Source organism: Abramis brama (assembly GCF_963993115.1).
Source record: "Abramis brama genome assembly, chromosome: 16".
In the NCBI taxonomy this organism is placed as follows: domain Eukaryota; kingdom Metazoa; phylum Chordata; class Actinopteri; order Cypriniformes; family Leuciscidae; genus Abramis; species Abramis brama.
This window is the reverse complement of record NC_139978.1, coordinates 7,960,171-7,987,541: the sequence shown is the minus strand read 5'-3', so window position 1 is coordinate 7,987,541 and position 27,371 is coordinate 7,960,171. Positions and strand designations below refer to the sequence as shown.

The 27,371-nt window shown below is 38.8% G+C and overlaps 1 protein-coding gene across 1 annotated transcript; it reads left to right on the top strand.

Annotated features, from left to right (window-relative positions):
• Positions 1-1,657: 1,657 nt before the first annotated feature.
• rasef (RAS and EF-hand domain containing) lies at positions 1,658-27,371 on the top strand. Its single transcript, XM_084087816.1, has 17 exons — positions 1,658-2,105; positions 4,552-4,698; positions 10,482-10,572; positions 13,506-13,601; positions 13,917-13,994; positions 14,602-14,717; positions 15,962-16,030; positions 16,724-16,805; positions 16,926-16,981; positions 17,212-17,497; positions 21,120-21,254; positions 21,386-21,533; positions 21,619-21,700; positions 23,597-23,711; positions 24,521-24,640; positions 25,295-25,371; positions 26,323-27,371. The coding sequence occupies exons 1-17, from the start codon at positions 1,792-1,794 to the stop codon at positions 26,426-26,428; spliced, it is 2,118 nt and encodes a 705-aa protein (XP_083943942.1). The 5' UTR covers positions 1,658-1,791; the 3' UTR covers positions 26,429-27,371.

The window sequence follows — 27,371 nt, the reverse complement described above, 5'->3', positions numbered from 1 at the left end:
TTGGCAGGCAGCAAAGTTGGTGGCTGTTGTTTGTCCTAAATATTTTGTCTCCATCTAGTGTTTCAGGCTTTAAACTGCATAGGCAGTTTTCACAGTACATTGCTAGGGTTTTACCTTGCATAAAGAGCTGGCTGGTGTAGTTCTGCGAACACTGTGAAGATGTTACATGTTATTGCTGAAAACAGAGATGAATTTAAAGAGTTAGTTCACCCAAAAATTAAAATGTTCCCATAATGTACTCAACCCTGAAGCCATCCTAGGATTTATTTATTTATTTATTTATATTTATATATATATATATAATTCAAATTGTGTTTGGCTGAAATAACAAACTTTTTAATGAAACTAAATGACTTTCTTATTTCAGCCAAACACAATCTGAATTTGTGATATATATAATATATGGTACCATTTTCTTTGAAGCCCAAAAAAGTGCATCCATCCATCATAAAAGTAATCCACAATATCATTATTTATAAGTTTATAAACTATGATCACTGGCTTCCAGTAACGGCCGCACAGAAGAGTGACCTCTGACCCGACGTATAACATACTGATGAATGCGGAAGCGCAGAGGATAGAGCAAAACAAAACACCAGTCACGAATTAGAAACCTAAAAAGAGAAATGATGGAGGAGCCTGAGTTTGTTGCTCAGCTCTATTTGTTTGAGCAGTGAGAGGCGTCATGCATTGGGTCAGAGGTCACTCTTCCACGGGAACTAGACTCGCGTATGGCTGTTACTGGAAGCCAGTGATTATAGTTTATAAGGTTATAATTTTGGATATTTTTCTTACAAAAACACATCGTTTTGCTTCAAAAGGCATTTATTGATCCCCTGGAGCCATATGGATTACTTTTATGATAGATGGATGTGCTTTTTTGGGCTTCAAAATCTCTGAATAGTTACTATTTACTCCCATTATAAAGCTTGGAAGAGCCAGGATTTTTTTTTTTTTTAATATAACTCCGATTGTGTTTGGCTGAAAGAAGAAAGTCTTATACACCTAGGATGGCTTCAAGGTGAGTAAATTATGGGATAATTTTAATTTTTTGGGTGAACTAACCCTTTAAGAATCTCTCTAAGCACATTTAAGCAGCTGCACATGATGTTTCTGTCATCTTTAAATCCTTATTCTAAGACAAAAGCATAAATTAAAAAGACTACAATGATTATAATAGACTTATATAATGTTTGCTTATTGCCATAATAAAATAATAAAACATTTTTTAAACTGTAGGTTATTTCTAGTTTCTACATGTCGAAAATATTGGTAACAGGGTTAGGCGGCGCCTAAAGTTAATCTAAAGTTAACTGTTATGTTAACCTCATTTTACTGATACTTCGTTCAAACAGAGCGGGGAAAAGACTTAATTCTTCAAATTTTCGTGATTGTTTTTTGTTTCCAACCCTTTTCGTGTAAAGTGTAAAAAAGGTACAGGTAGGCCTACTATATTCCGTTGTTGTTGTAGCCTACTATATTCGGCAATTATTAGTGTGACATCCAGGAGTAAAATGCTAAACGTGAGTGTCTTGTTCTGCAAACAACATTCTATTATCTGGTATTTGTTAAGTAAGCCTGTTTTATGAATTCCTCGTGACGAGCCGCGGCAAACTAAACTAAACGCCTCAAAGTTGAGAGTTTGTTTACTCAGCGCAGTTTGTGTAAGGGGCGTTTACTCCACTCACCAAACTCATGAAATTGCCAATGTACAAGCAAGATACCACAAGATCTACTCACTTTGAAAAGTCACTCATAATGTTTGCTAAATAACATCTCTCTAGAGCAGCCATGGAGTCTGACGCGCAAAAGGAGAGACTCCTCGAGCTCTTCCACGCCTGTGATGTGGATCACTCCGGACGCATTGAGAAATGGGAGTTTGTGAAAATATGTTCCGAGCTGAAGGTCCGACCCACCGAGACAGATGACATTTTCTCCAGACTTGACACCGACAAAGACGGAACGATCAATCTGGAGGAATTTATGGACGGGTTTCTAGAGTCACACTTGTTGAAAGACGAGAAGATGAGCAGCGAACCAAGTTCTTCTGCCGCCTTGGAGGATTTTAAATCCCGTCTGGGGGATCAGCTCAAATTCATCCCCAGGTAAAACACCTGGCAGGCTGTGCCATAAAGCTGTCAAATTACCTCAGTCAACCAAAATACTAAAGAATGCGGTACAGTATTCATATTCTACAGTATATATATATATATATATATATATATATATATATATATATATATATATATAAAGTCTATAATTTAAATGTATCCTTAAAGTTCCTATGTGGAAATTATTTAATTGGACTACAACATAACACAAAACCAAGTTAACAAAGCTAAATGTTTTTCTTATGGTAATATGACTTTCCATAATATTTCTGATTATTTTCCCATAGGTGTTTAACAAAAGAAGTTTAAAGAGCATATTTAGGATTATACCCCTCTATGATTGCCTTCAGCTGTTTTTTGTGTGTTTTTTTTCAGACGTCTAGGCTAAAACAAATCAAAATTTAGGCTGCCAGTGAAAATTTAATAGATGTTCACCATAGCCCAAGAATAGTCATCAATTAGATAACAAAGAAAGAAATGAGTGAAGAAATGAAACCAAACACCTTGTAATCACTGTTGACTTTGCTTACTCAATGGAATATCTCGGAAGTTATTTAGGCAAAAATGACATGTAACCAAATTCAAGGTGATTTTGGCTAGAAGTGGATTACTCATAGCCGGACTATATTGGGTCTATGGTTAACCTAGACTGTGAAATGACGGCTATTGCTTGCTTGCTAAAGGATTTTGTAATTGGAGTCTTAAAATATATAATGGAAATTTTCTTAAAGGAAGTCCTTACGTTTTTTCTAACATCACACAAAACCTGGTAAAACCCACAAAACATATTGTAGCACACAGTGCAAGGAAAGTTTATTTATATAGCACATTTCATAAAGTGTAATTCAAAGTGATTTACAGAAAGATTATTATTTAAAAAAAAAATAGCAATCATAAAATCTTTCTTAAGAAATATAAAATATTAGGCTACAATTAAAGTAAAAAGAAAAGAAATCATTTAAAATGAAGTAAGATTATATTAAAAGGAATATGAGGGACATAAAATAAAAAGAGGATTAAAAAAATAAAAGAACTGTTCAGTGCGACCCGTACAGCGCAGAAACAGTGTGATGTGTTTTAACAGATGTGTTTTAATCTGGACTTAAAGGAAGCTACTGACGGGACATATCTGACATCCTCTAGATAGAAGCTGGTTCCAGCTGTGGGTGGTATAATAGCTAAACGCCATCTCAGCATGTTTTAAATTTACCCTAGGTGAAACTGGCTTGATCTTTCCAATCTGAGAGGTCTGTTTGGTTTGTATTCTACCAGGTTCCAAAGGTTCCAAAAGGGGGTTTTCGCTGCGATGACATAAGATCCTAAAAGAACCTAAAAGACCTAAAAGAATATTTTTTATGTAGTGTAATGAACATTTTAATAACCCAAAGAACATTTGTTCTACTATAAAGAACTTTTTGTGCAATGGAAAGGTTTCATGGATGTTAAAGTTTCTTCATAGAACCATATGCCAATAAAGAACCTTTATTTTTAAAAGTGTGTAATCGGCGATGCAGCTACACTGCTTTTGCCAAACACTGTTTGGCAGACTGCAACTAAACAAATTAAATGTATCTATAAAGTATCACATATCAAAATGAAAGGGACAATTACACTATATACACTATTACAATAACTAAATATATCTGACCTAGTTTTGGTTATCAGCCTGTGCAAATATCCAAACAGGTACACTGCCACCCATTTACCACAATGTACAGGTCTCCATATGTTTCCAATTATTCCCCTAAATGCGGCTGATAACTAACTTTTTGAGGGAGATTTTATTTGTTTCATATTTGTGGTGAAAGCTGATGTTCTAAATCATGAAAGTCTATGATGTTCTAAATCATGAAGTCTATTAATTGTACAACTTTAGGCCTAATTGTTCAAGTTATGAGAATTTGAGCTTTTGTTTGGTTGATGTCAGTCCATGTCAGGGTGGTGGAGTTGAAGCCAGAGGCTTGACATGAGACACATCGCCGTCATGCCCGCTAATGTCGACAGAACATCGATTAGTTGTGGACTATCAATACCTCTCTTATTTCACTCATCAGCCATAGCATCTGACACCACAAGTGCTACTTCATAAAAGAGAACAGCAAAGTCATGAGGCTCAAAAACATGCAGTTATGAACAACCTGGCACCAATTTATTAGACTTCACTGGGTTGAATATTGCCTGAAAAACACATGATTGTCCTTAAGTTTAACCTTTAGCTTTAACCTCAATAACTCAACAAGATGCATAGATGTTTTCCATAAATGTGTATGCAGAGATCTTTCATTATGTCACAATAATTTTAATGCTTGGCATATTTTGTTGGGTGTTACCCAACAATTAGTTTTACATAAATTCTCTGAATAAATACTCCAGATGAATCTTTCTTTTCCAATTTACATTTATGTAAGTTTTAATGTCTTGGTGTTGTTTTTGTGTGTAGGATTGAGCCGGTTTCAACTCTGTACCAGAACATCAGTTTGACGGAGCCCAGAATGGTCCCTCAGTATGAAAGAGTTCTCCTCAGTTTTATCAAAGAGATCCAAATACTGAACACTGAAATGGAACATCTGGCACTTGCTGTAAAGAGGTACACACTCTCATGCACATAGGCTACATACTTTTGTGGCCAGTTTTCTTCACCTTGTTTTTAATAGAAACTGGGTGCAGTTGAAACCTTCAGAGCTCTTCAGAAATTCTTTGCAGCATCTTTGCATGTTTATGGTTCTTGAGTTGCTTAATAGTTCCATGCAGATCAAGGGCCACATTTACTTACAGCTTGTGCCAAAGCAAACCCATTTTTGGCGTTAAAAAACTAATGTCAGGGTTTACTAAAGACACGCAGTGAAAAATCTGAGCTGAAAAGGCATGGAAAGTTATTTTTGTGGCTGACCTTATTGCATATGCATTTGTAGGAGTTTTCCTTTCAGCTGCAAAATTTATGGGCGGAGAGTAATTAAATGAATGATCCAAGGTGATTTACTAAGGGTTGCTCTAGTCAAGTTACTGGTATTTGCGTCATTATTTAACTCCCCCAAAAAGCATATCTTAAACCAGGCACTAATTTGCACAGCTCTTGGTAGATTGAGTTGGTCATTATGCAAATGATCTGTCTGTGTTCTTTAATCTGTGCAACGTCAGTAAATCATGCGCTGAACCTTCCACTCCCATCGGTGCTTTTATGGGATTGCGCTCTCACGCTAATTTGCCCTGTTTAGTAAATCTGGCCCTAGATGTGATGTTACTTTTAGGGTTTGTTCAGACTTGTACTTTGGTTCTCCTGGTTCTTTTGGTCTGGACCAAAAAAGAAAATTATACATTTAGTCCTGGTTCACTTAGTGTGCACACTGTCATTTGTATGTCCAACCCTGAAGACAAAAACAACAAAAAAAGGTTTTTTTTTATATTTTGTGACGGAACTTACCAAACATCCCAAACACAATGTTGTGTGCTGGGTTCAATGCGTTTGTTATATGGTGGTATTTTTACCAGCTGAGAACTCACAGAAAGCTTAGAAAATGTGTAAACGAGTCAACAATGCCAAAAATTCCTCTGTCACACACAAACCAAGATCTGCTGCAGGAAGACAACGTTTCCAACACCTGTACCAAACTGTAATGGGCTACGTAACTTCTAGAGGTATAATTCTGTCCTTTTTAAGGTGACATCTTGTGACATTACATCCTGTTTTTGGTTTGTTTGGATGTCTTTGTTCCATGTTGCGTTGATATTTCGGTTGAACCGCACCAGAGTTCGTTTGAAAGCAGACCGAGACCCACTTTTTCAGTGTTTGGTGCTCACCAGGGTTCAGGTGGCAGCGTTCACACTTATTCAAATGAACCACACTAACAGAGCAATTGCACCAGAGTTCGTTCAATCAAACCAAACCTGTCAAGTGTGAAAACACCCTTTTTCTTAATATCAGTGTTCGACATAACATTGACGTGACGACGTAATTGGGATCACTTCAGGGAGCCCTATCATCTTCGAGTGTCTACAGAACGAGCCAATGAACGTTGGCGTGCGTGAATCACGTCATGCGCCCCGCTCCGCAGCGCGGGTATAAACAGGAAACGGGCGCACACACACATTGTCTTTCACTTCGGAGCCGAGCTTCCTGTTTGTCTCCAGCAATAAGACTCTGCATGTTGAAGATCTCTTTATTCTCCTCTCCCTACAGTGTTGGTGTGACGGCGCGTTCAGCGAGTGGCCGCGGACTGAATTACACCTCAAACAAACTGCTGTTTTCACAGCACAAATTTCTGTGTCGATTTCTGTGGGCATTCCCTGAGAGTGCACAGCAGATCTCTCTGCTGTGTATCGTGGCCATTCCCTGGGTGCCTCAGCACTGCTGAGAGAGATTAAAAGAGTATTTTCTTCTTATAAAGAGCAACACAGGCATGACACTGCGTCCTCCGCCTGTGTGTTTCTGGATGCGGTCGTTCCCTGGTGCCAGCAGACGGCCACAATTACTGCCTCTTGTGTTTGGGCATTCAGCCCATTGCGGGAATATGACTATGGCAGCGTTGAGATTGAGACTCGCTTACCTCAAAGGAGGTGCAGTCCCCTCGCCTATGCCCCAATCTAGTGCGTATTCTGGACCTCAGAATAGGCCTACTTCGACGCTTAGCCAGGGTGATCTGAGGATTACCGTGAGGGCTTCCCCGCCGAGGCAATCTCCGTGGGTCCCTCACGCCTCACAAACGCTGCCGCCGTTGGAGCCTCCAAAGGAGCGTGCTGGTCCTTCTCATGGACGACCAGTCGTGTCCTTTGGAGCTCCACCTGACGAACAGATGTCGTTTGCAGCATCGGAGGGGGAGCTTCGGTCCTCTAGAGATGAGGATTCGGCTACGTTACCACCTTCGGGGAGTGTAGTGTTGCCCGAGTCTGGAGAACCCTCCACCACATCCTGAACCTTCTCAGTTGGACGATTAGTTTCTCAGGGCGGGCTGTGCTGGTTCTCAGCGCGCCGACCTGGTACCATTCTTTCCAGAAGTCCATGAGGAGCTTACTAGGCAAGGACGGCGCCGTATAGTGCTAGTAGCTCCCCCCTCCTCACCACCCTTGATGGGGTATGTGGATGTCCCGCCGGTGGAGTGTGCCGTTTGCGATGCAACTGTGTCCAGCGTCCGCTTCCTCCTGGCGGGGTAATCGGGTCGGGGTTTTCGTCCAATATCTGTTCCTGGATGCCCCTCTTACCCAGATTGGGTTATTTGGCGATGCGGTCTAGAGCTTTGCCCAGCAGTTCTCGGCCACCCAGAAGCAGATGGAGGCCATCCTATATTGTCTTATGCAGTGACCTGTATATTGCTTGTGAGGTGACCTTGGGTGTTATGATAAGGCGCCATTAAATAAAATGCATTATTATTATTATTATTATCCTGCACATCCTGCCCCGGCGGACCACTGCTGCCTCTACCCATGCGCCAGCCGCTGGCCGCAGACCCTCTGTCCGCTCGTCGCCGAGGTCGTCCTCTTGCGACGTCCTCCACTCCTGCAAAGCCTCAGCAGCAGCCATCATTCAGGCCTCAGCGTGGAGCAAGCCGCAGGAAGTCAACCATGGAAGTCACCTCAGCCACCTAGGGCTTCGGGTCAACTGGCAAAAGAGCAAACTCACCCCCGGGCAGAGGATCTCTTTTCTCGGTATGGAGTTGGACTCGATCAACATGACAGCGTGTCCAGTCAGTGTTGAACAGCGTGAGCTCGCTCTGACGCAGAACAGCGGCACCACTGAGACTTTTTCAGAGGCTCCTGGGGCATATGACATCTGCAGCCACGGTAACGCCACTCGGATTGCTTTATATGAGGCCGCTCCAACACTGGGTCCATGATCGAGTCCCGAGATGGGCGTGGCAGAGCGGCTCGTGCCGGGTCCAAGTTACCCCGCACTGTCGCCAAACTCTCAGCTTGTGGTCGGACCCTTCGTTCCTGCGGGCAGGTGTTCCCCTAGAACAAGTGTCCAGGCATTCTGTGGTCACCACGGATGCCTCTGCCACCGGCTGGGGGGCCACGTACAATGAGCATGCAGCTTCAGCTCTGTGGACGGGGCCTCAACTGCATTGGCACATCAACTACCTCGAGTTGTTAGCAGTACATCTTGCGCTGGGCCGCTTCAAAACACCGCTACTAGGCAAACATGTACTGGTCCGTACGGACAGCACAGTGACCTTTGCGTACATCAACCGTCAGTCTGGTCTACGCTCACGCCGCATGTCACAACTCGCCCGCCATTTCCTCCTTTGGTCTCAGAAGCATCTGAGGTCGCTTCGTGCCGTTTATATTCCGGGCCTGCTCAACCTTGCAGCCGACGAGGTGCAGCCGACGAGGTGCTGCCGGGAGAATGGCGACTCCACCCCAGGTGGTCCAGCTGATTTGGAGGCACTTCGGGACTGCACATGTAGATCTGTTTGCCACCCCGTCACATCGCACTGCTAGTTGTTTTACTCCCTGACCGAGGGGACCCTCGGTTCAGACGCACTGGCAAACAGCTGGCCCCAGAGTTTTGGGAGTGACTATCATGTGTAAATGCAGAAGGGGTACCCAGAAGTGCCCCTAATTATGTTTTTTCAAATATTCCCTTTCATCCTGTGTTTAATATAGTTGTTTGTGAATGTAAACGTTCTGCAAAGTTGTAAAGTCGAAAGTGCACGATAAATAAAGTTATTGTCTCCCAAAAGAAAGAATCGACTCTGAATCGCCTTAACAAGTTCCCGTCCCACTGCGTGACGGTTCTATATCACTAGATAATATATTTGCATAATGCCCACCTGTGTTGTATGTTGTCCGCCTGCGAACAACTTGACCAGCGCTAAAACGTCATTTTACTGACGACCGGACTTCAACGCGGGACTGGCAAAACGCTATCTCTTGAAAGATGGGTCAGTACTCAGTTTATATGGACCAACTTGCTCCTCAGAATCACAACTTGTAAGTATGATTAATTATTGATTATATTATATGTTTAAGTATGTATTTTCTACCGGGTGTTCAAAATAAGTAGTTTTGTCTTTTATATTGTGTAAGTTTCCGGCTAACCAGCTAACTCACATTATTACTGTGTACATTACTTGTACATCCTGTTTAGTCACACGCTCGTAAGGCATGTGCTAGTTATCATCCATAAGGATCAATTTTGCATATGGTATAATGGTATAGAGTTGTTTGTCTCTCTATTGACTCTTTCAGCGAAGCTGACTGTCTCCTTTTTTTTCTGTATGGACTTGTTTTTCTATTTGTTGGTTTCAGCCTATACCCTAGACTTGCTATAGCCTAAACTATGGCACGAGCACAATAAAGCTGACTTTGAGTGACCTGCACTTCTGTGTTTGTGTCATTCTTGATCCCCAGATCTGGTGTTCTACTCTGCTCTGCATAGATCGTTCACTTCGTTCTGATATCCAGTTTTATCTAACACTTACTGAAATACTTCTGCTAATCAGCTGTGGGCCACTATTACCTAAAATTGTGTCCATTAATGCAGATTTTCTGTTGTTCTTACTACTTTGAGTAAAGATAAAGGATGGAGCAAGATTTGTTTTAGAAACGTTTGTTACATCAGTTATTCACGTTAGTGCTCGGCCAACATATGCTGTTATTGATATAGTTCCCACATGTGTACCACAATAAATTAGAAATATACACATCAGTTTGTTGATGGACATATGCTTGTTAATGCTGATGTAGAGGAATTACAGGTGCAACATCTCATGATGAACATCAAACTGAGTAGCGTACCACTGAGAAACGTCCTGCTCAAGTCGTCCTTGCGAGGTTGGGGTTAAATAACTAGTTCTTCCAATGTTTCATCATCGGACTTGCTCTCAGACTGATATGGCAAAATCATGATAATGTAAACGGTAGACCAATCACAACAGACTGGGCCATCTGGCCAATCAGAGCAGAGTAGGCTGGCAGAAAGAGGGATTTAGAGAGACTGATTCATCCGTTGAGTTATTTGAGAATCATTGAAAAAATGTGGTGTAAAATAAACAGTTTTTTGACCTTTGATGCATGTAAACCTCTAAAACAATATTAGGAGCCTTCAATATGGCATGATAATGGGGCACTTTAAAAAAAGAAAATTCAATAACACTCTATTTTAAAGTGTCCTTGTTGCACGTTACATGTAGTTACTATTCTGTCATCATTTGCTGACCCTCATGTCATTCCAAAACTGTGTAACTGTCTTTCTTCTGTGGAACAATTATTTTGTCCATACAATGGAGGTCTGTGATAACCAAAACTTTTTGGTTAACAACATTCTTCAAAAAAATAATCTTCCTATGTGTTCCACAGAGGAAAGGAAGTATAGAAGAGTATTGTATATTGTTACATATGTGATGACTAATGTTTGTAATGTGGGTGTTTGTTCAGAGCTCAGGATCAGTCGGCTATACAGTTGAGTGAGATGGAGGAAGAAATGGATCACCGCATCCAAACTGCAGAGAGAAACACACGTCTACAGGTGAGGAGACAAACACAAGACATGGCTGATCCAACCGCAGGAGTAATATATAATTTTAAAGGAAAAGGTTCTATATAGAACATTAAAGGTGCTCTAAGCGATGTTGGGTGAAGACACTTCTTGTTGACGTTCAAAGTATTGTCAAACAAACGGAGGCTAGCTCGACCCTCCCTCCTCCTCATCCCGTCCCGTGCTTCCTGAAACAGTCATGAACCATTTAGAAAACCCAAACTGGATTTACCCACCTGTCCAGCAAAAACAGAGCCACCTGAATTTCGGATTGGAAGCCCTTCTGCCGGTGGAGTTCTCTCCACCTTTTGAACGCTTTTCCGATGTAAATTCGGGACTTTGCGCGTTCCTTCTACTTTTCCCTCTTCTTTGTTATTTGTTCATCAGAACGTTGTCTCTTTGCTCGTGTGTCGGCCTTATCAAAATTCTCAAGAATATACATTTTTAACGTTTGTCGTTGTCTAGGACATCTCTCCTCTAGCTAACTTCCAAGAGGGAAGTTAGAATGTTAGAAGTTAGTTATGAAGAGCATGCTTCTCTCTCCTCCACTCCCCACACCCCCCTTCATGTGCATGCGCATTAACCCCCACCCCCAAATCATTCGTGTCGGTTATTGGTTGGAACACTGTTTGTTATGTTTCGTGGTCCAGGCTGGGCCAGTTTGTTTTTCTTGCCGTTTGTGGAGCCTGGGCTGTCTACAGAGATCGCATTTTTTTACAGTGTGTTCAGGGGACAGGCAGCTAGCAGATAGTGAGGAGATGTTTGCTGTATGTGAAAAAAATGTTTTGGCCTAAAAAACGCGTGACATCGCTTAGAGCACCTTTAAAGGGTTTTATCAGGCGCTTCATTTATAGACAGTTTAAGGGGTTATTCAATTTAGTTTTATTTCATTTTTAATTTAATCAGTAAAATTTTTGGCGTAATTATTTTTATTTTCAAGAGCATCTGTGATTGTTGAGTTGGATCAGGGAAGAAGAAGGTGGGAACCGGCAAACGTTTCAATCACACTTTAATAAATAAACAAAACAAAAAGAAAGTAAAGAGGTAGCGCCACACGGACGACTGCCGCACACACATAAACAAAACACAATGTAAAATCCAGGCCTGGTCCTCTTTCGTCCTTCACTGTCATCGCTCCTCCTTTTATGCTCCCGAAGCTCCTCCGTTGGAGCCACCGGCCTTTTCTCTTTTTACATTTTCAATCCCACCCCAACAAACCCAGAACAGACCGCCTGAGAAAAAAAAAAAATTATATTTGATATGTGAAAATAAGGATATATTGATGTGTGTATGTTGTCGTGGATTTTTCCCTAAACCTAACTAAGTACCTAAGTCTACCGGGGCCGTCTCCAGTCGACGATCTCCCTGGGCCGTCTCCAATCGACGATCCCTAACGTCTCCAATCGACGCTTAATAAATAGTCTAACTAACTAACTTGCTTCCCTAACTAGATTTCTTCCTGCGCAGGAATAATTGACAAACAGACCTTAGCAAATGTCCTCTAAATGCTTTAATCACGGCCAGGAGATCTTCCCGAGCAGTTCTCAGGGAATCTCTCCCAAGAAGCAAGGCCGGATCTCAGACAAATTCCACTGAAAATCCCCACAGTGCACAAGAATACAACAGTTTTTATAGAATAAGGAGGTATGGCAAAAAATGTCATACCGCATTACATAATTTCCCCACAATTTGATTGGTTCTTCATATGCAAACCCTTCTGTTACTAGGTAAAGCAAACTTTGCTTTAATGATTACTTCATTGTTAATCACAAGGTTCAAATTTAGTCATCTGTCTAGTTTCAATTCCCAAATGTGTTCAACACAACCAAAGTCAAAGGGGTATGAATACAACATCCAAAAACACAGGACAAAACGTTTTAGTACATTGTGTTTCAAAGTGTTATCATGTTAGGCCTGAAAAGAGAAGGTTAGATGTTAAATATGGTTAGAAACATGGTTAGTTTAATATACAGCTTAAAATTTCTACGACAATGTATATATAAATACACACACACACACACGGATACATTATATATATATATATCTATATATATATATATATATATATATATATATATATATATATATATATATATACACACACACACATATATTATATAAACACAAACTTTTATGTTAGATGCAATTAATCACAATTAATCGAATTGACAGCACTAATTATAATATATAACTTAAAATTATCAAAATAATGGTTCCTTTTCATTTTTAAATGTTGATTTGTAATGGTGTCTTATCTTAAAGGAACTGATTAGGCTGGTATGTTACCAAACATTTAAATGTTTTTTGCAAGCAGCCCTTATCTATAGTCCAGAAATATTCTGCATTTTCTTTTCCATCGTCACTGTAATCAAGCATTGAAGTAATATGTAATCAATTACAATTTTAGTGTTGGTATTTGTATTATTTCTATGGATACAGCACTCTGTTTATTGTGAGTTAGGAGTTGACATACACAACTCTAAAGGAGTTGGTACAGGTGTTTGCTGTGATCTGGGTTCCAGCCAAATCATGTGAGTATCTTGGATCACTTTCAAGGCTTAATTTATCCACAACGTCACATTTTAGTGCAGACAATCTTCGACAGTCCTGTGTTTGTTCTTGTTCCTTATCTTAGAGCCGTGTTCCGCGACTTCTCACGTTATGTAATGTAAAATGAACTGACTGTTTGTTCAATTGCACCTGTTCAAGTTCCTGTAAAAAGAGACAAGCATTTGTACCTATGAATGCATTCTGCAGCCTTTTGTTCCCTTAATTGTCTTGATTTAATGTTTTACTTTAGTAATGTTTTTAGTTTTTTTCCAATCCAACACATTTTACTCAGTGTATAATTTTTTTGTCCTTATAATGTTATAACATTGTATTATTTTTGACCCCAGCATATGGTTTCTGTCATTTTCCCTCAGGAGTCTAAAAAAGCCGAGACGACTCTGATCAGCATGAAACACCAGTACGAGTCTCAGATATGTGAACTTCAGCAGAAGATACAGACTCTGCAGATGGTGACTGACTCCTACTAATAACAGGCTTATATAGTTTTAGCTGTATAAAAGTTGGTTTAAAAAAAGTTGGGGTTTAATAGACAATTAATATTTAGTTATATTATCGATTTAACTGCACTGACACTATCAGATGAGAACTGAAGACTGAATTAAGCTGGGAAATGACTCCATTGTCTTCTGTAGAGCTGCTTATAGCTGAAAATGAATTTGATGAAATTGCAGCATTAACACTGTTATTTTCCTGTTAATTACTGTGATGCTGCTTTGAAACAATCTGTAGACAAGATTTATTTTAGATTTTTGATTTTTTTTTAGATCGAAAACCAGAACAGGAGTACCAGCCTCAAAGAGGAAACCTCAGCACTGAAACGACAGAACAATGAGCTAATACTGGTATGGCTCCTATTTGCCTTCCTTGTTTCCACCACAGAATAAAACATAAAAAAGGTAACTGCGACTTTTTGTCTCACAATTCTGACTTATTTTCTTGCAATTGCGAGTTTACATCTCACAATTCAGAATTGCATGATATAAACTTGCAATTGCGAGTTAAAAAGTCAGAATTGTGTGATGTAAACTTGCAATTGCGTGTTATAAAGTCAGAATTGCGTGATATAAAGTCGCAATTGCAAGTTAAAAAAAGTCTGTATTTTTTTCCTCAGAATTGGACTTTACAACACGCAATTGCGATTTTATATCTCACAATTCTGAGAAAAGAAATCAGAATTGCGAGATATGGCAATTGCGAGAAAAAACATCAGAAATATTTCAGTTTATATCTTGTAATTCAGACTTTTTTTTTTATCTCACAATTCGGATTTTATATTTCACAATTCTGAATTGTGAGATGTAAACTTGCAATTGTGAGATAAAAAGTCGCACTTATCTTTTAAATAGTTTTATTCCGTGCCGATAAACAAGCTTTCCTACTTAATCGAATCTTAACAAAAATTATGTATGATATTATATAATGTGTTTTTGTCTTGTTTCTCTTTTTCAGCAAAACCAGAAGTTGAAACAGGAGCTTTTGGAGTCCCACACTAATGTTGCGTTCTTGCACAGTGAGCTGGACTCTCTGAAGAGTGATCTCACAGACCAAAGCATCAACTTTGAACGGTACTGAGCATCTCTCTCTCTCTCTCTCTCTCTCTCTGTGTGTGTGTGTGTGGTGGCAGCATCTCAGCATTCCCATTTGACTTAGTTATTGATGTATATGTATTGAACCTTTTGGATTCTGATCTTCAGACCAGGAATTTTTAAGAACCCCATCATATCAGACTCTCCCTATTGGATACGTCAGTGTCAATAATGAAAGAACATAATCATTCCCCCGCATGAGCAGCTGTAAACTGGTTTTGTGAGTGTTTGCAGTGCTGAAATCGTCAGAGCAGGATATCCTGGTGTCACACATTACACTGCACAGGAATGTCTGAACCTTGTCACCTAGTAACGACAAAACAGAGCGCAGTGTGTGAGTGTCCCAGCGTTAGTATAAGGAGTATTACAGTGTAAAAAACATTGTCAGGTAACCCAAATATTGAATGACTGAATCAACCTGACTACATTAGGTTAAACCAACGAAACAGCCAGACCTGAATGGTAGAAAAAGCTCCTTAAGATAACAGTTGCAATTTGTTTTACAGTATAAAATTAAGAAGTGGTGTTTGCTAAGGCAGCCATTACCATTTCTTTTGTTTGTTCTTACTGTGTACACATGAATTTGAACAAACCTCAAATAAGTAACATAAGTAACATAAATAACCTCAAATAAGTAACATAAGTAACATAAATAACCTCATAAGTATTAAAGTTTCTTTTCTTTTTTTATTACTTAAAGAAACATACAAAATACCAAACAAACCTCAAAATACAAATCTTATTACATTTCAAAAAAGTCCAAATAGCAGCAAACACCATAAACCTAAAGAAATCTAAAGAACAAAACGGAAATTAAATAATAAATAAAATATTACACAAGGGGGTTATCATCAAAAAATACATTTAGAAGATTATATAATTTAAGGGCTTTTTTTGTTACGCACAAGTCTTAAAGATTTGAAGAAATCATTTAATCTTTATGGAAAAGTAAGAAAGTAGGAGGGTTCTTAAAGAATCTGCATTTGTGTATGAAGTAATTGGCCAACAGCGCAATATTGTTCACCAAAAATTCATGATCATAATTCAAAGAAAAAGACAAATATTTTATAGTTTTAAAATCAAAGTCAGGTATTACATATTTCAAACTTAACCAAATATAATGTTCATCCCAGAATTGTTTTGAGAATTTGCATAAATAAACTAAATGTTCCAACGACTCTACTGTATGTAATAAGTATTAAAGTTTGTTGATTTGTGTGCAGAGATGAGGCTCTTGTGAAGTGCTTTTCTGAGGAGAGAGATAACCTGGAGAGACAGATCGAGGTGCTTCAGTGAGTCGAACACGCACAGCACTACATGAAACTGCTATCAATGACACTCCAGCACAGCTAGAAACATGTCCGGCTAACAGCAGAAGCTGTTAAACAGTTAAAGCTGTTTCTAAGCCACTTTTGGGATTCACTTGCGGGTTCTTTGTGACAACAGAAAACAAACCCAAACTCTGTAAATTCAAAGTGGAGATGCAGTTCAGCTAGTAAAAAAGTTAAATTAGTCAAATTAATGTAATATTTACGTGCCTTCAATCTTTTAATTGCTCTCTCAAACATCTTTAAAGTCCGCATGAAACAAGTTCTGTCATTACTACTCTTGGAGTGTTTGGCATGGTAATGGATATGACAATGTTGATATACACAGCCCGCCCAAAAAAAAGGGTTTCTGCACTGCTAAGGCAAATGCTGACTAAATATATGAAGGTTGAGCATGTGAGCTCATTGGCTCCACTCCAACCAATCAGCTTTGCCCTATAGAGAATGATGTGTTAAGGACCTGTCATCTGCACCATCTAGAGTTTCATGACAGAACTTTGTATTTGTGATAGTCTTTTCTTCCCTATTGTGATGTATATTCGAGTGAAACAGCTTCTTGAACAAGAAAGTTGTGAAGTTAGTTCTTGGTCGAGTATATTTTGTTTAGTTTTGGTTTGTTGCTTTATTGTTTTTGTTGTTATTGTTTTCCATATCCAGGGCTGCAAACAGAAAGCTCCATGACAGTAATGACAGTTTACGTACAGCCTTGGAGAACAGTCAGAGTAAGAGTAAGACTCAGGTAAGAAACCCCTTGTGTCCAGAGCCTTTCTTTAATGTAAATGATGTTGTTAAATGGATTAAGCTATTTGAGAGCGATGCTTGCTGAACAGGGGAATGCTTTGATGCTTTTCTCTTACAGCGTGTTAGTGGACTCTCACCTGGAGTTTACAGAAAGAATACTTCTCATTTTGATCGGTAAGATATTTGCATAGATATTTGCAGATAACGTTAGAGTTTTTTACTACATGCTGTAATATGTAGAACCCTATTGCAATGTATTGATATTGATCACACATTCTAAACCCTAAACCTTAGTATTAAACCACTGCATTAATTCAGCACAAACATACTTTGTTTTGTGCATTTAGGAAATGCAAATATAGATTCTTATAACTGTGATGTTGTCACAATGAAAACTTGCTTAGATGCTGTAACACATGTGCGGACGAGGACTATAGTCCTCATTTTCGGCTGATGGAGGGTCGCAGGCTGAGCTGTGAGTCTCTGGCCCTGGCGCTGTGTGACCCCATGCGCAGACGCAGCTTTGAGGAAGACAGCCTCCCCGACAGCTGTGTGGACAGCGGCATGTCTACCCTGCGCTCAAATATGGGCTACGATTATGAGCATGCGAAATCTTCCTTGGACGGTCTCCTGGACTTCCAAGCAGAGGACAACATCACCACAGTGTCTGGAGACACATCAGATACAGAGGTATGATGTCAGTAAATGTTCCCAACCAACCATTCAAACACTATTTTCTCCATCATGCACTATTAGAAGTACGTACTTTTAAAAAGAGATTACGGAAATAATATACTTTAAAAGAATATACTTAAGTATGATGGTTTCAGATACTTAGTTACATGTTAACTGCAAATAAATAAATAAATAAATAAATATATATATATATATATATATATATATATATATATATATTTAACTTAACTATATATTTAACTTAACTATATATTTAAGTACTGAGTAATATTAAGCAACTGCATGTACTTACTATAGGGTTAGGGTAGGATTAGGATTTGGTTTAGGGTTAGTTGCATGTAATTATGCATAATTTACTGTTATTACTATGGTTATGGTTACTATACTATGGTTACCTATATTTATTTCAATTGTTTACTTACATTATCCTAAATGTTTCCAAGAATTTGTAAATTCTGAGAAATTCACAATTTTAAATAGTGCCCATCCCTTGTCACTTGTCGCCTGTCAATGACGTAATATCCGCGTTATCCCTGGTTTCCGCTCGTACTGCCATAGTAACCATGGTGACAGACATGGACAGCTACGGATAACGTCTAGCGCCACGCCGCGTTACCTCACAAGTTTAATTTGTTACATAAACTGACTAATTCAGCACTTGCGGGTAGTTCGGTAGAATGAAATGTCCTCATTCCTTTATATCTGCGGGACTCGCATTGTGACGTTGATATCTGTCTCTCATTAGCAATCGCACCTTGCCTTTTACCACAGTCATGTTAAAAAACATGAATGTATTCACTCATCCATAACCATTATTTCCCATAAACATGATTAGATCCATCGGCATGATAACAAGTTCCATGATTCCGCTTATTCACTGCGTCATCAATCTACGCCTTTATAAGAGGTTAGCGACTTCTAGCGGCGAAAAAAAAAATACATTTTGTAACTTTTTAATATAATATTTGAAAGTTGTTTTTTGAAAATATGCTTTTAAGATTTGAAGTACATTAAAGTGCACATTTAACTCTGCTTTAAAAAAAAAAAAAACGTTTTATTCTAGCTTAATGCATTCTTTTGCATTCTAACACTTGAATGTGGTTTAATAAAAAAAGCAACATTTTGAGCTAAAATTTTTTGTCAGAGACTACGTCTGGATGGGATTCAGAATGATGATCAAAACATACAGTGAGGAAAATAAGTATTTGAACACCCTGCTATTTTGCAAGTTCTCCCACTTAGAAATCATGGAGGGGCCTGAAATTGTCATCGTAGGTGCATGTCCACTGTGAGAGACATAATCTAAAAAAAAAAATCCAGAAATCACAATGTATGATTTTTTAACTATTTATTTGTATGATACAGCTGCAAATAAGTATTTGAACACCTGTCTATCAGCTAGAATTCTGACCCTCAAAGACCTGTTAGTCTGCCTTTAAAATGTCCACCTCCACTCCATTTATTATCCTAAATTAGATGCACCTGTTTGAGGTCGTTAGCTGCATAAAGACACCTGTCCACCCCATACAATCAGTAAGAATCCAACTACTAACATGGCCAAGACCAAAGAGCTGTCCAAAGACACTAGAGACAAAATTGTACACCTCCACAAGGCTGGAAAGGGCTACTGGGAAATTGCCAAGCAGCTTGGTGAAAAAAGGTCCACTGTTGGAGCAATCATTAGAAAATGGAAGAAGCTAAACATGACTGTCAATCTCCCTCGGACTGGGGCTCCATGCAAGATCTCACCTCGTGGGGTCTCAATGATCCTAAGAAAGGTGAGAAATCAGCCCAGAACTACACGGGAGGAGCTGGTCAATGACCTGAAAAGAACTGGGACCACCGTTTCCAAGGTTACTGTTGGTAATACACTAAGACGTCATGGTTTGAAATCATGCATGGCACGGAAGGTTCCCCTGCTTAAACCAGCACATGTCAAGGCCCGTCTTAAGTTTGCCAATGACCATTTGGATGATCCAGAAGAGTCATTGGAGAAAGTCATGTGGTCAGATGAGACCAAAATAGAACTTTTTGGTCATAATTCCACTAAACGTGTTTGGAGGAAGAAGAATGATGAGTACCATCCCAAGAACACCATCCCTACTGTGAAGCATGGGGGTGGTAGCATCATGCTTTGGGGGTGTTTTTCTGCACATGGGACAGGGCGACTGCACTGTATTAAGGAGAGGATGACCGGGGCCATGTATTGCGAGATTTTGGGGAGCAACCTCCTTCCCTCAGTTAGAGCATTGAAGATGGGTCGAGGCTGGGTCTTCCAACATGACAATGACCCGAAGCACACAGCCAGGATAACCAAGGAGTGGCTCTGTAAGAAGCATATCAAGGTTCTGGTGTGGCCTAGCCAGTCTCCAGACCTAAACCCAATAGAGAATCTTTGGAGGGAGCTCAAACTCCGTGTTTCTCAGCGACAGCCCAGAAACCTGACTGATCTAGAGAAGATCTGTGTGGAGGAGTGGGCCAAAATCCCAAACCTGGTGAAAAACTACAGGAAACGTTTGACCTCTGTAATTGCAAACAAAGGCTACTGTACCAAATATTAACATTGATTTTCTCAGGTGTTCAAATACTTATTTGCAGCTGTATCATACAAATAAATAGTTAAAAAATCATATATTGTGATTTCTGGATTTTTTTTTTAGATTATGTCTCTCACAGTGGACATGCACCTACGATGACAATTTCAGACCCCTCCATGATTTCTAAGTGGGAGAACTTGCAAAATAGCAGGGTGTTCAAATACTTATTTTCCTCACTGTAGATGGAGTAGATCTAGTCCATAAACACTCCCAAAGCTTCACAGTCCTATAGCTTGTCCTGGGTCGACATTTCATTCAGTAGCATTAGGCAGTTTTGATTTATATGCTGTTTAATATTGATGATCGCATTATTTTACATATGCATCTGCTTACATATGCTATCGCTTGTTTCTGCTTTTGTCCTCCTGTGTTTTGATCAAGAGATTCAGTACTCTTTCAGAAGAGACCGCCCCTACCGTATAACATTGAAAACACAGAAAGCCGGAAAATTACATCAGTGGCATGTTAATAAATAGTGAATATTATTAAGCACACTTCTTTTTTACAAGGGTAGAATGTCATGAATGTCGTAGTGAAGGAGAATAATAGTATTTTAAGACCACTCAAAAAGCTAGAGACTTTCGACACGTTCCAGGTCTTATTGTGACTGATTCACTGGTGCATATTCATACAAAACCACTCAAACTCAAAAATGATCCCTGACAAGCAATATTTGCTTGTTTATTTGCAAAATCTGCTCAGGCAGCTGTTGTTATAATTTTTTTTTATTCTTAATCTGATGAAATAAATAGAAATAGTCCCACACGCTGTTGTGGCTATAAATCTTCACTTTTCGTATGATTCTGATTATATGATCCAATTTTTATGTAATACATTTTTATTTTATTTTTTTAAACATTGACTCAATAATAAAAACTTTTTGAGAATAAAAATGTCAACCAAGCATACTAAGTATGAACAGATAATGAATAAATCAAAGGCTTCTCCCTGTGTGTTCTTAACTTGCTGTCATTTCTGGATCAGTCAGATTCCTGTTTTAAAATATGCTGTTCGCTCAGGTTGTGGAAGTGCAAGAAGAGGCTGCGTTTGGGTCGGACAGCGAATCCGTTCTGAGCTGGACTCTGTCAAAGCCTGCTCAGAAAGATGAAGTTACTGCTTCAGGGAAGAAATGCCTCTCTGCCATCTTCACCGAGGTACTGGATTCACCTGCCAGAAGTATCATAAAGGCTTAAATTTGACCCACGGCATTCTAAATCCTGAACTCAAACAAATCCCAGTCCTGAGACTCAAAGTCTAAAGCCCAAATGTGTGTGCATCTGTGCAGAGAGAGCAGGATGATTTGGCAGTGACTCAGCCTCCATCCGAGAAGGCTTACAGGATTGTGCTGGCAGGAGACGCCGCTGTGGGAAAGTCTAGTTTCCTCCTTCGCCTCTGTAAGAACGAGTTCAAAGGCAACACTAGTGCCACACTGGGTAAGACTTTCTAACGCTTAACTGCACTTAAATTTAATCTTTAACTGTCACAAATATTGTGAAACGATGTGTCTTTTTCCTGCAGGGGTTGATTTCCAGATGAAAACTTTGGTGGTGGACGGTGTTCCAACAGTGCTGCAGTTATGGGACACAGCTGGACAGGAAAGGTAAGATCCCAGTGCCCAAAATCAAGTTGAAGCCCAAAACATATCTATACCCCTTCGTATAAACTCTAAAGGTTGTGACACACCAAACCGACATCATAGAACTAGCGGTGACACAAGCCGACTGTGATGCCATTTCGTGTCACCTGTGTCTGGTTCTGTGCTTGAACACACTGCAAAGACTACAGCCAACTAGAACGCACATTCTTCACCTGTGTGAGAGGAAATAACTATCTATACCAGCAGGTGGCAGTAGTAATTCGTGACCAGGGCTTGACATTAACACCTGCATTAAGACCAATATTAAACTAAGTGCAATGTAGTGTCGTCAAAAATATTTTCGATACATATCGATACTGAAATATTTGGAACGCTTCCAACATTAATTTTCCACAGAATAGATAGACTATATAAGCTGCACGTTCTTGCTCTCTCATCTCTCCGACAGAAAGTGACACACAAACCCATCTCTTCATTCACTCGTTTCATTTGCTCTGGATGAATATTGTTGGTGTTACAGGGCTTGAATTTCAGCATGGGATTGCACATAATTGTACTCATTTCCACAGATTTTGTGCCCACACCCAAAGTTTGCGCACATTAAGAAAAAATGTTATCGCTTATTGCGCTTAAAAAGTCAAATACACACAAAATAATTAAAAATGCCGGCGAGTATTCATGTAAACACAGTCAGATATGTTTTAAGTGAACAAACAGTTAAGAAAACGCATAATGCGTCAGGTCTTAAAGTGACAGCAGCCTAATATACCATCTGCCAAATTATCAGATAATATTAAAAATATCTATATGGCAGGTTTTGCCCATGATATCAATGTCAAAATTGTGGCTAGTAACTTTGGAAAACCACAAGCCACAGTGGCAGATGAGAAAAAAAAGTTAATGTCAAGCCCTGTTCGTGATTCGAAATGGGTAACCAAAACAAGGACTGCAGATGTACAAACCGTAAACAAGGCAGTGCTTGCTTATCATTTTGAATATGAATCATGTTGTCAGCTGGTCTTCACTTTCTTCATTCCAGACGACCATGTTGTTATGAAGATATTTGTGTATTGGAATGCTCAGGTAAGATGGTGAATAGACTCTGTGTGCACTCTTGACTATTCCTTGTTTTTTCATCCACTGGTTATTCTTTTTGTGCACATCTAAGCTGAACTGCCAATCAGAGTGATCTTTCTCACCGACTGCCCAATGGCAATTCAATATACTCAATAAGCTTGGGACACATCACAAAAACCGACAGTTGACTTGGTGTGTCATGGCTTTAAACTCTAAATGAAGTTTTATGTAACAAAGTTCGGGAGGAGCATGTTCAGGTAATCATCCAATCAGCACAAGAAGAAGCCAGTATAAATAAAGCCTTCCCTTACCTCCTGTCTCATGACAAATTTCTCAGCATCCCGCCACCACCCCATCACCTCACATTCAGATGGGCCTGCTCATAGATACCTATGATCTATACATTCATAGGGGGGAGTACTCTGGGGTCGGGCCGAATTCCGAGCTCGGAGCCCTCCCCCCGGACAGCAAGCCAAATACGCATTATAAGATTACATCAGATTTCATTAACATGTGAACTCGTGAAACTAATCGACCTGTTCTTCTAGATCCAGGATTCTTCTTACTTGAATGACCTTCTGAGATTTCTAGTTTTTCAAAAAATACAATTATTAATTGTAATGCATACCCTAGCATATGTAACAGACGTAGGCCAGTAAGAGCTGTGCATGTAAGCCTCACTCCCCTGGCTTCAAGAGGCGCGCTAGCGACTGATGCTAGAGACTGTGGTCGTTAGCACACCCGTCTCCCACGCCTGAGATACCGGTTCGAATCAAGTATAATTTGGGCTAAAGGTTAATTATTCTGGTGTCCCTTTTACAGGTTTCGGAGCATTGCTAAGTCTTACTTCAGGAGAGCCGATGGGGTCCTTCTACTGTATGACGTCACTTGCGAGAAGAGCTTTCTAAATGTGCGCGAATGGGTCGACATCATTGAGGTATTTACTCGACGCTGTCATGTTTAGCATATTTTTCTACTACAGATATTAGAAACTTATAATGTTAGTTAAGGTTTCATACAAAACAGTCATAATTTAGTTGACTTGACCACTTTCCAAACTCTCTAGGAATTAAATGCACTGTTTGTTCCTGGTGCGACTGTAAAAAATGAATTCTCTCTGATATTTGATATTTTTTCATTTAAAAATGATATTTTAAATGAAATCTTATCTTATGAATCAAGCAGTTTAATCCAAGTCTTCTGAAGAGACTCGATCATTTTATATGATGAACATTTAATTTAGACTTTTATTTACATAAAAACATAAACAACTGTACTAGCTTCATGTACGAAAACAAACCTGAGAGAATGAACCTCATTGGTTCTTGCGCATCAAGCAAGCATGCTGTTGCGAATATGAACAAAAGTCTTATGGTTTTAGAATTACATGATAGTGAGAAAATTATGAATTTGAATTTATGAATTATGATCTGTCCCTTTAAGACTGTTGTTCATTGGGACAAGCCTAGTTGCTGAATAGTCCTATGCAAATATGTTCATGTGATTTCTGAATGAAGTGTTTTTATAGCTTTGTTTCCATAAATGTTCTTGGTGAAATTAAGAGGAATCTTCTGAACATGTCTAAATAGATTTTTCTTGATCTTTTGGTTCTAAAGTTGAATGTACCCTGAAGTTTTCGATGATTTGACATTTTAAATATACACCTGAAGTTAAAAGATACTGATATATGGAATGTTGCTGGGTTAGTTTGAATAAGATACTGATTGATATTCATTTCTGATGCAGGATGTGTCCCAGGATGACATTCCCATCATGCTTGTTGGGAATAAGACAGACCTGAGAAAGGAAGCTCTTCTGGATGGAGTCACCTGTATTCCAACCAGTTACGGAGAGAAACTGGCCATGGTTCGTACCCGGACATTATTCACTATGATTTACCATTGCTTTCGGTTTTTTACAGGGATTGTTCACCCAAAAATGAAAATGATCATTATTTACTCACCCTCATACAAACCGTTCGACTTTGATTCTCCCCTGAAACACAAAAGAAAAACGCACAGCTGGCTGCTCTTTTCCATGCAGTTTACCATGAACTGAGACTGAAACTTTCAAGTGGCAAAATGGACACAAAACACCATGAACACACCATAAAAATAGTCTATCATAGGCAATAAACTATCATAGGCTTCAGAAGACTGGACTTAAAGGGATAGTTCACCCTAAAATGAAAATTAAGTTGTCATTTACTCACCCTGGTGTTGTTCTAATGCCATGTACCCTTATTTCTTTAATGGACCATAAAAGGAGAATAAAAAAAAAAAGTCCCGCTCAAACTCGTCCATATAATGGCAGTGAATGGCGACACAAAAGTACCACAGAATTGTCCAATGTGACGTATCATATATTCCAGGTGTTCTGGGGGTAAACAATAGGGTTTGGGGGAAAAAAATAAACACTGAAATTTTATGTTTAATTTAACGTAAATCCTGACTTTGGCAATTGGTCTTCTGTGCAGTTTTTATTGCTTTAAGTGTAACTGTGGCTGCTCTCTCCGTTCAGACATACAGTGCCTTATTCTGCGAGACGAGTGCAAAGGATGGATCCAACATCATTGAGGCTGTTCTTCATTTAGCCCGGTAAGCCCAGTCCACGATTCAAAATGAAATCACATTCTGTAAAAACAATACTTCTGTCTGGTATACATTTTAAAGTCAACATCTGACACCCAAAAATGATACCCAAATAGACTAAAGTTGAAAGGTGCATTTTTACAAAAACATGTCCAAATCACATTTCTCCTTGAATTCAAGTTGAAAAAAATTACAAAATAAATACATACATATTTTCCCCCAAAGACAGTTTATTTTTTAAACTGATTATTTGTTTTTTGTATTTTCATGACAGTAATTTAATTTTATTCAATTGAAAAAATAAATGTGTAAAGCTAAAAGCAGTGATACAATTCATATAATAAAATGCAGGAAAAACGTAAAAATTATATTTTGGAGACATATTCTTGATAGGTTTTCTGAGATTCACCCATAAAGCGCTTTCAACACAAGAGGGCAGCAGATTGAGGTTTATTGAGTTTAATAATCTGAGCATAACGCATTGATGAACCCTTGTGAAGTGAGTAAAAACATTATTCTGACAGTCAAGCCTTCTTGTGTAATGTTTTGCAGCAAATTTCAGTATTCAGTTCACATCCGAAAATGAGAACCTAGGGCTGCCCGATTATGGCAAAAATCATAAACATGATTATTTTGCTCATTCTTGAGATCATGATTATTTAACACAGTTACTCATAGACTTTGCAAGCATCATGCATTTACTGAACAGTGGATTTCATTGAACTTTAAATATAATTGAAATGGAAACAAGTTAAAAAATATGCTAGGATGTGTGTATATATATATACACAGTATATATATATATATATATATATATATATATATAATTTTTGATTAATCGCCCAGCTCTACTGTTACCAAATTCACTTTCCAGCATTATACTTGCATATTAGCCTAATAATACATTTAAAAGTCAAGACTTAAAAGGCTAAATGTTTTCTCTTTCCTGCACTTTAGAGAGGTGACCAAGCATGCTGATGAGTTCAAGAAGCCCGTGTCAGTGGCCAAACTGTCTGGAAACCATAACAAAAAGATGCCAAGCCCAAACTGCTGCATGGGCTGATGCGTGTCCACGTCACATGACCCGGCGACAGCCCGTGTGCAGGTACGACGCGAGGCTTCGACACAGAGCTAATCAAATATTTAATCATTCAACTATTTATTCAAGTCACATTACATGGGAGATGCCGGTTTGCGATAGTCCACGTTGTTTTCACTGTGCTAAATGTGTTCAAGTATTGTCCTCAGGACTGTCTCATAGCTTTGAGTCATGGGTTGCCTTTAACAGCCCTGCGTTTCACAGCTTTTATATTACAGACGATTATTAGTAGCTTATGAAGTGAACATACACTCAGTCAGGAATTTAGTACGCTGCACTTTGCCTTTATTTATTTCATGAAAACTTCCTTTAGCTAAGAGAGAAGGAATATATCATAATAGTTCTGTAAGTGTGTGTGTGTGTGTGTGGTAGTATGTGAAAGTTGAAATAATGTGAAAAGATCTGTTTAAGTTCTAAGAAGTGTATGAAAAATGACAGAAGTTTTTTAACGGAACTGGAAGTTGATGCCTGACCCAAAGCCTTCATTTTTGGCTTGTAGCTTTAAATTATAAAAAAATACATTTAAAAATGTTTTTTTTTTCTTCCTTTACTTGCTCAGTGCTGAACCCATTTTAAAACAGATTGACAAGCTTTTGTGAAAGCTTTTATCTTTATACTATCATTGCTTTATGAATTTCTCAAGAGCACAGCTCATATATGTAACATTATATTGTGTAATAAACAGTGCACACTTTAAAAAAAAAAAAAAAAAACATTTTCTTGCTGGAAAACATTTATTATATGTTGAATGTATTCACAATTATATGAATGACATGCTAATGTCTTATCTGTAATTCTTATTTCATGCTTATTTCACTGTATTTAATTTGCATTTATAATTGAGTGAATGTTGGTTTAAATTTGAAATCTTAATAAGCAAAAATAAAGACTACAATGTTTTCACTCC

Excerpts from the sequence above, each read along its gene's own strand:
- rasef (XM_084087816.1), top strand. The coding sequence starts at position 1,792 with ATGGAGTCTGACGCGCAAAAGGAGAGACTCCTCGAGCTCTTCCACGCC. Across the intron at positions 4,699-10,481 it reads CTGGCACTTGCTGTAAAGAG|AGCTCAGGATCAGTCGGCTA; the intron begins GTACACACTCTC and ends GTGTTTGTTCAG. Across the intron at positions 14,718-15,961 it reads CAAAGCATCAACTTTGAACG|AGATGAGGCTCTTGTGAAGT; the intron begins GTACTGAGCATC and ends ATTTGTGTGCAG.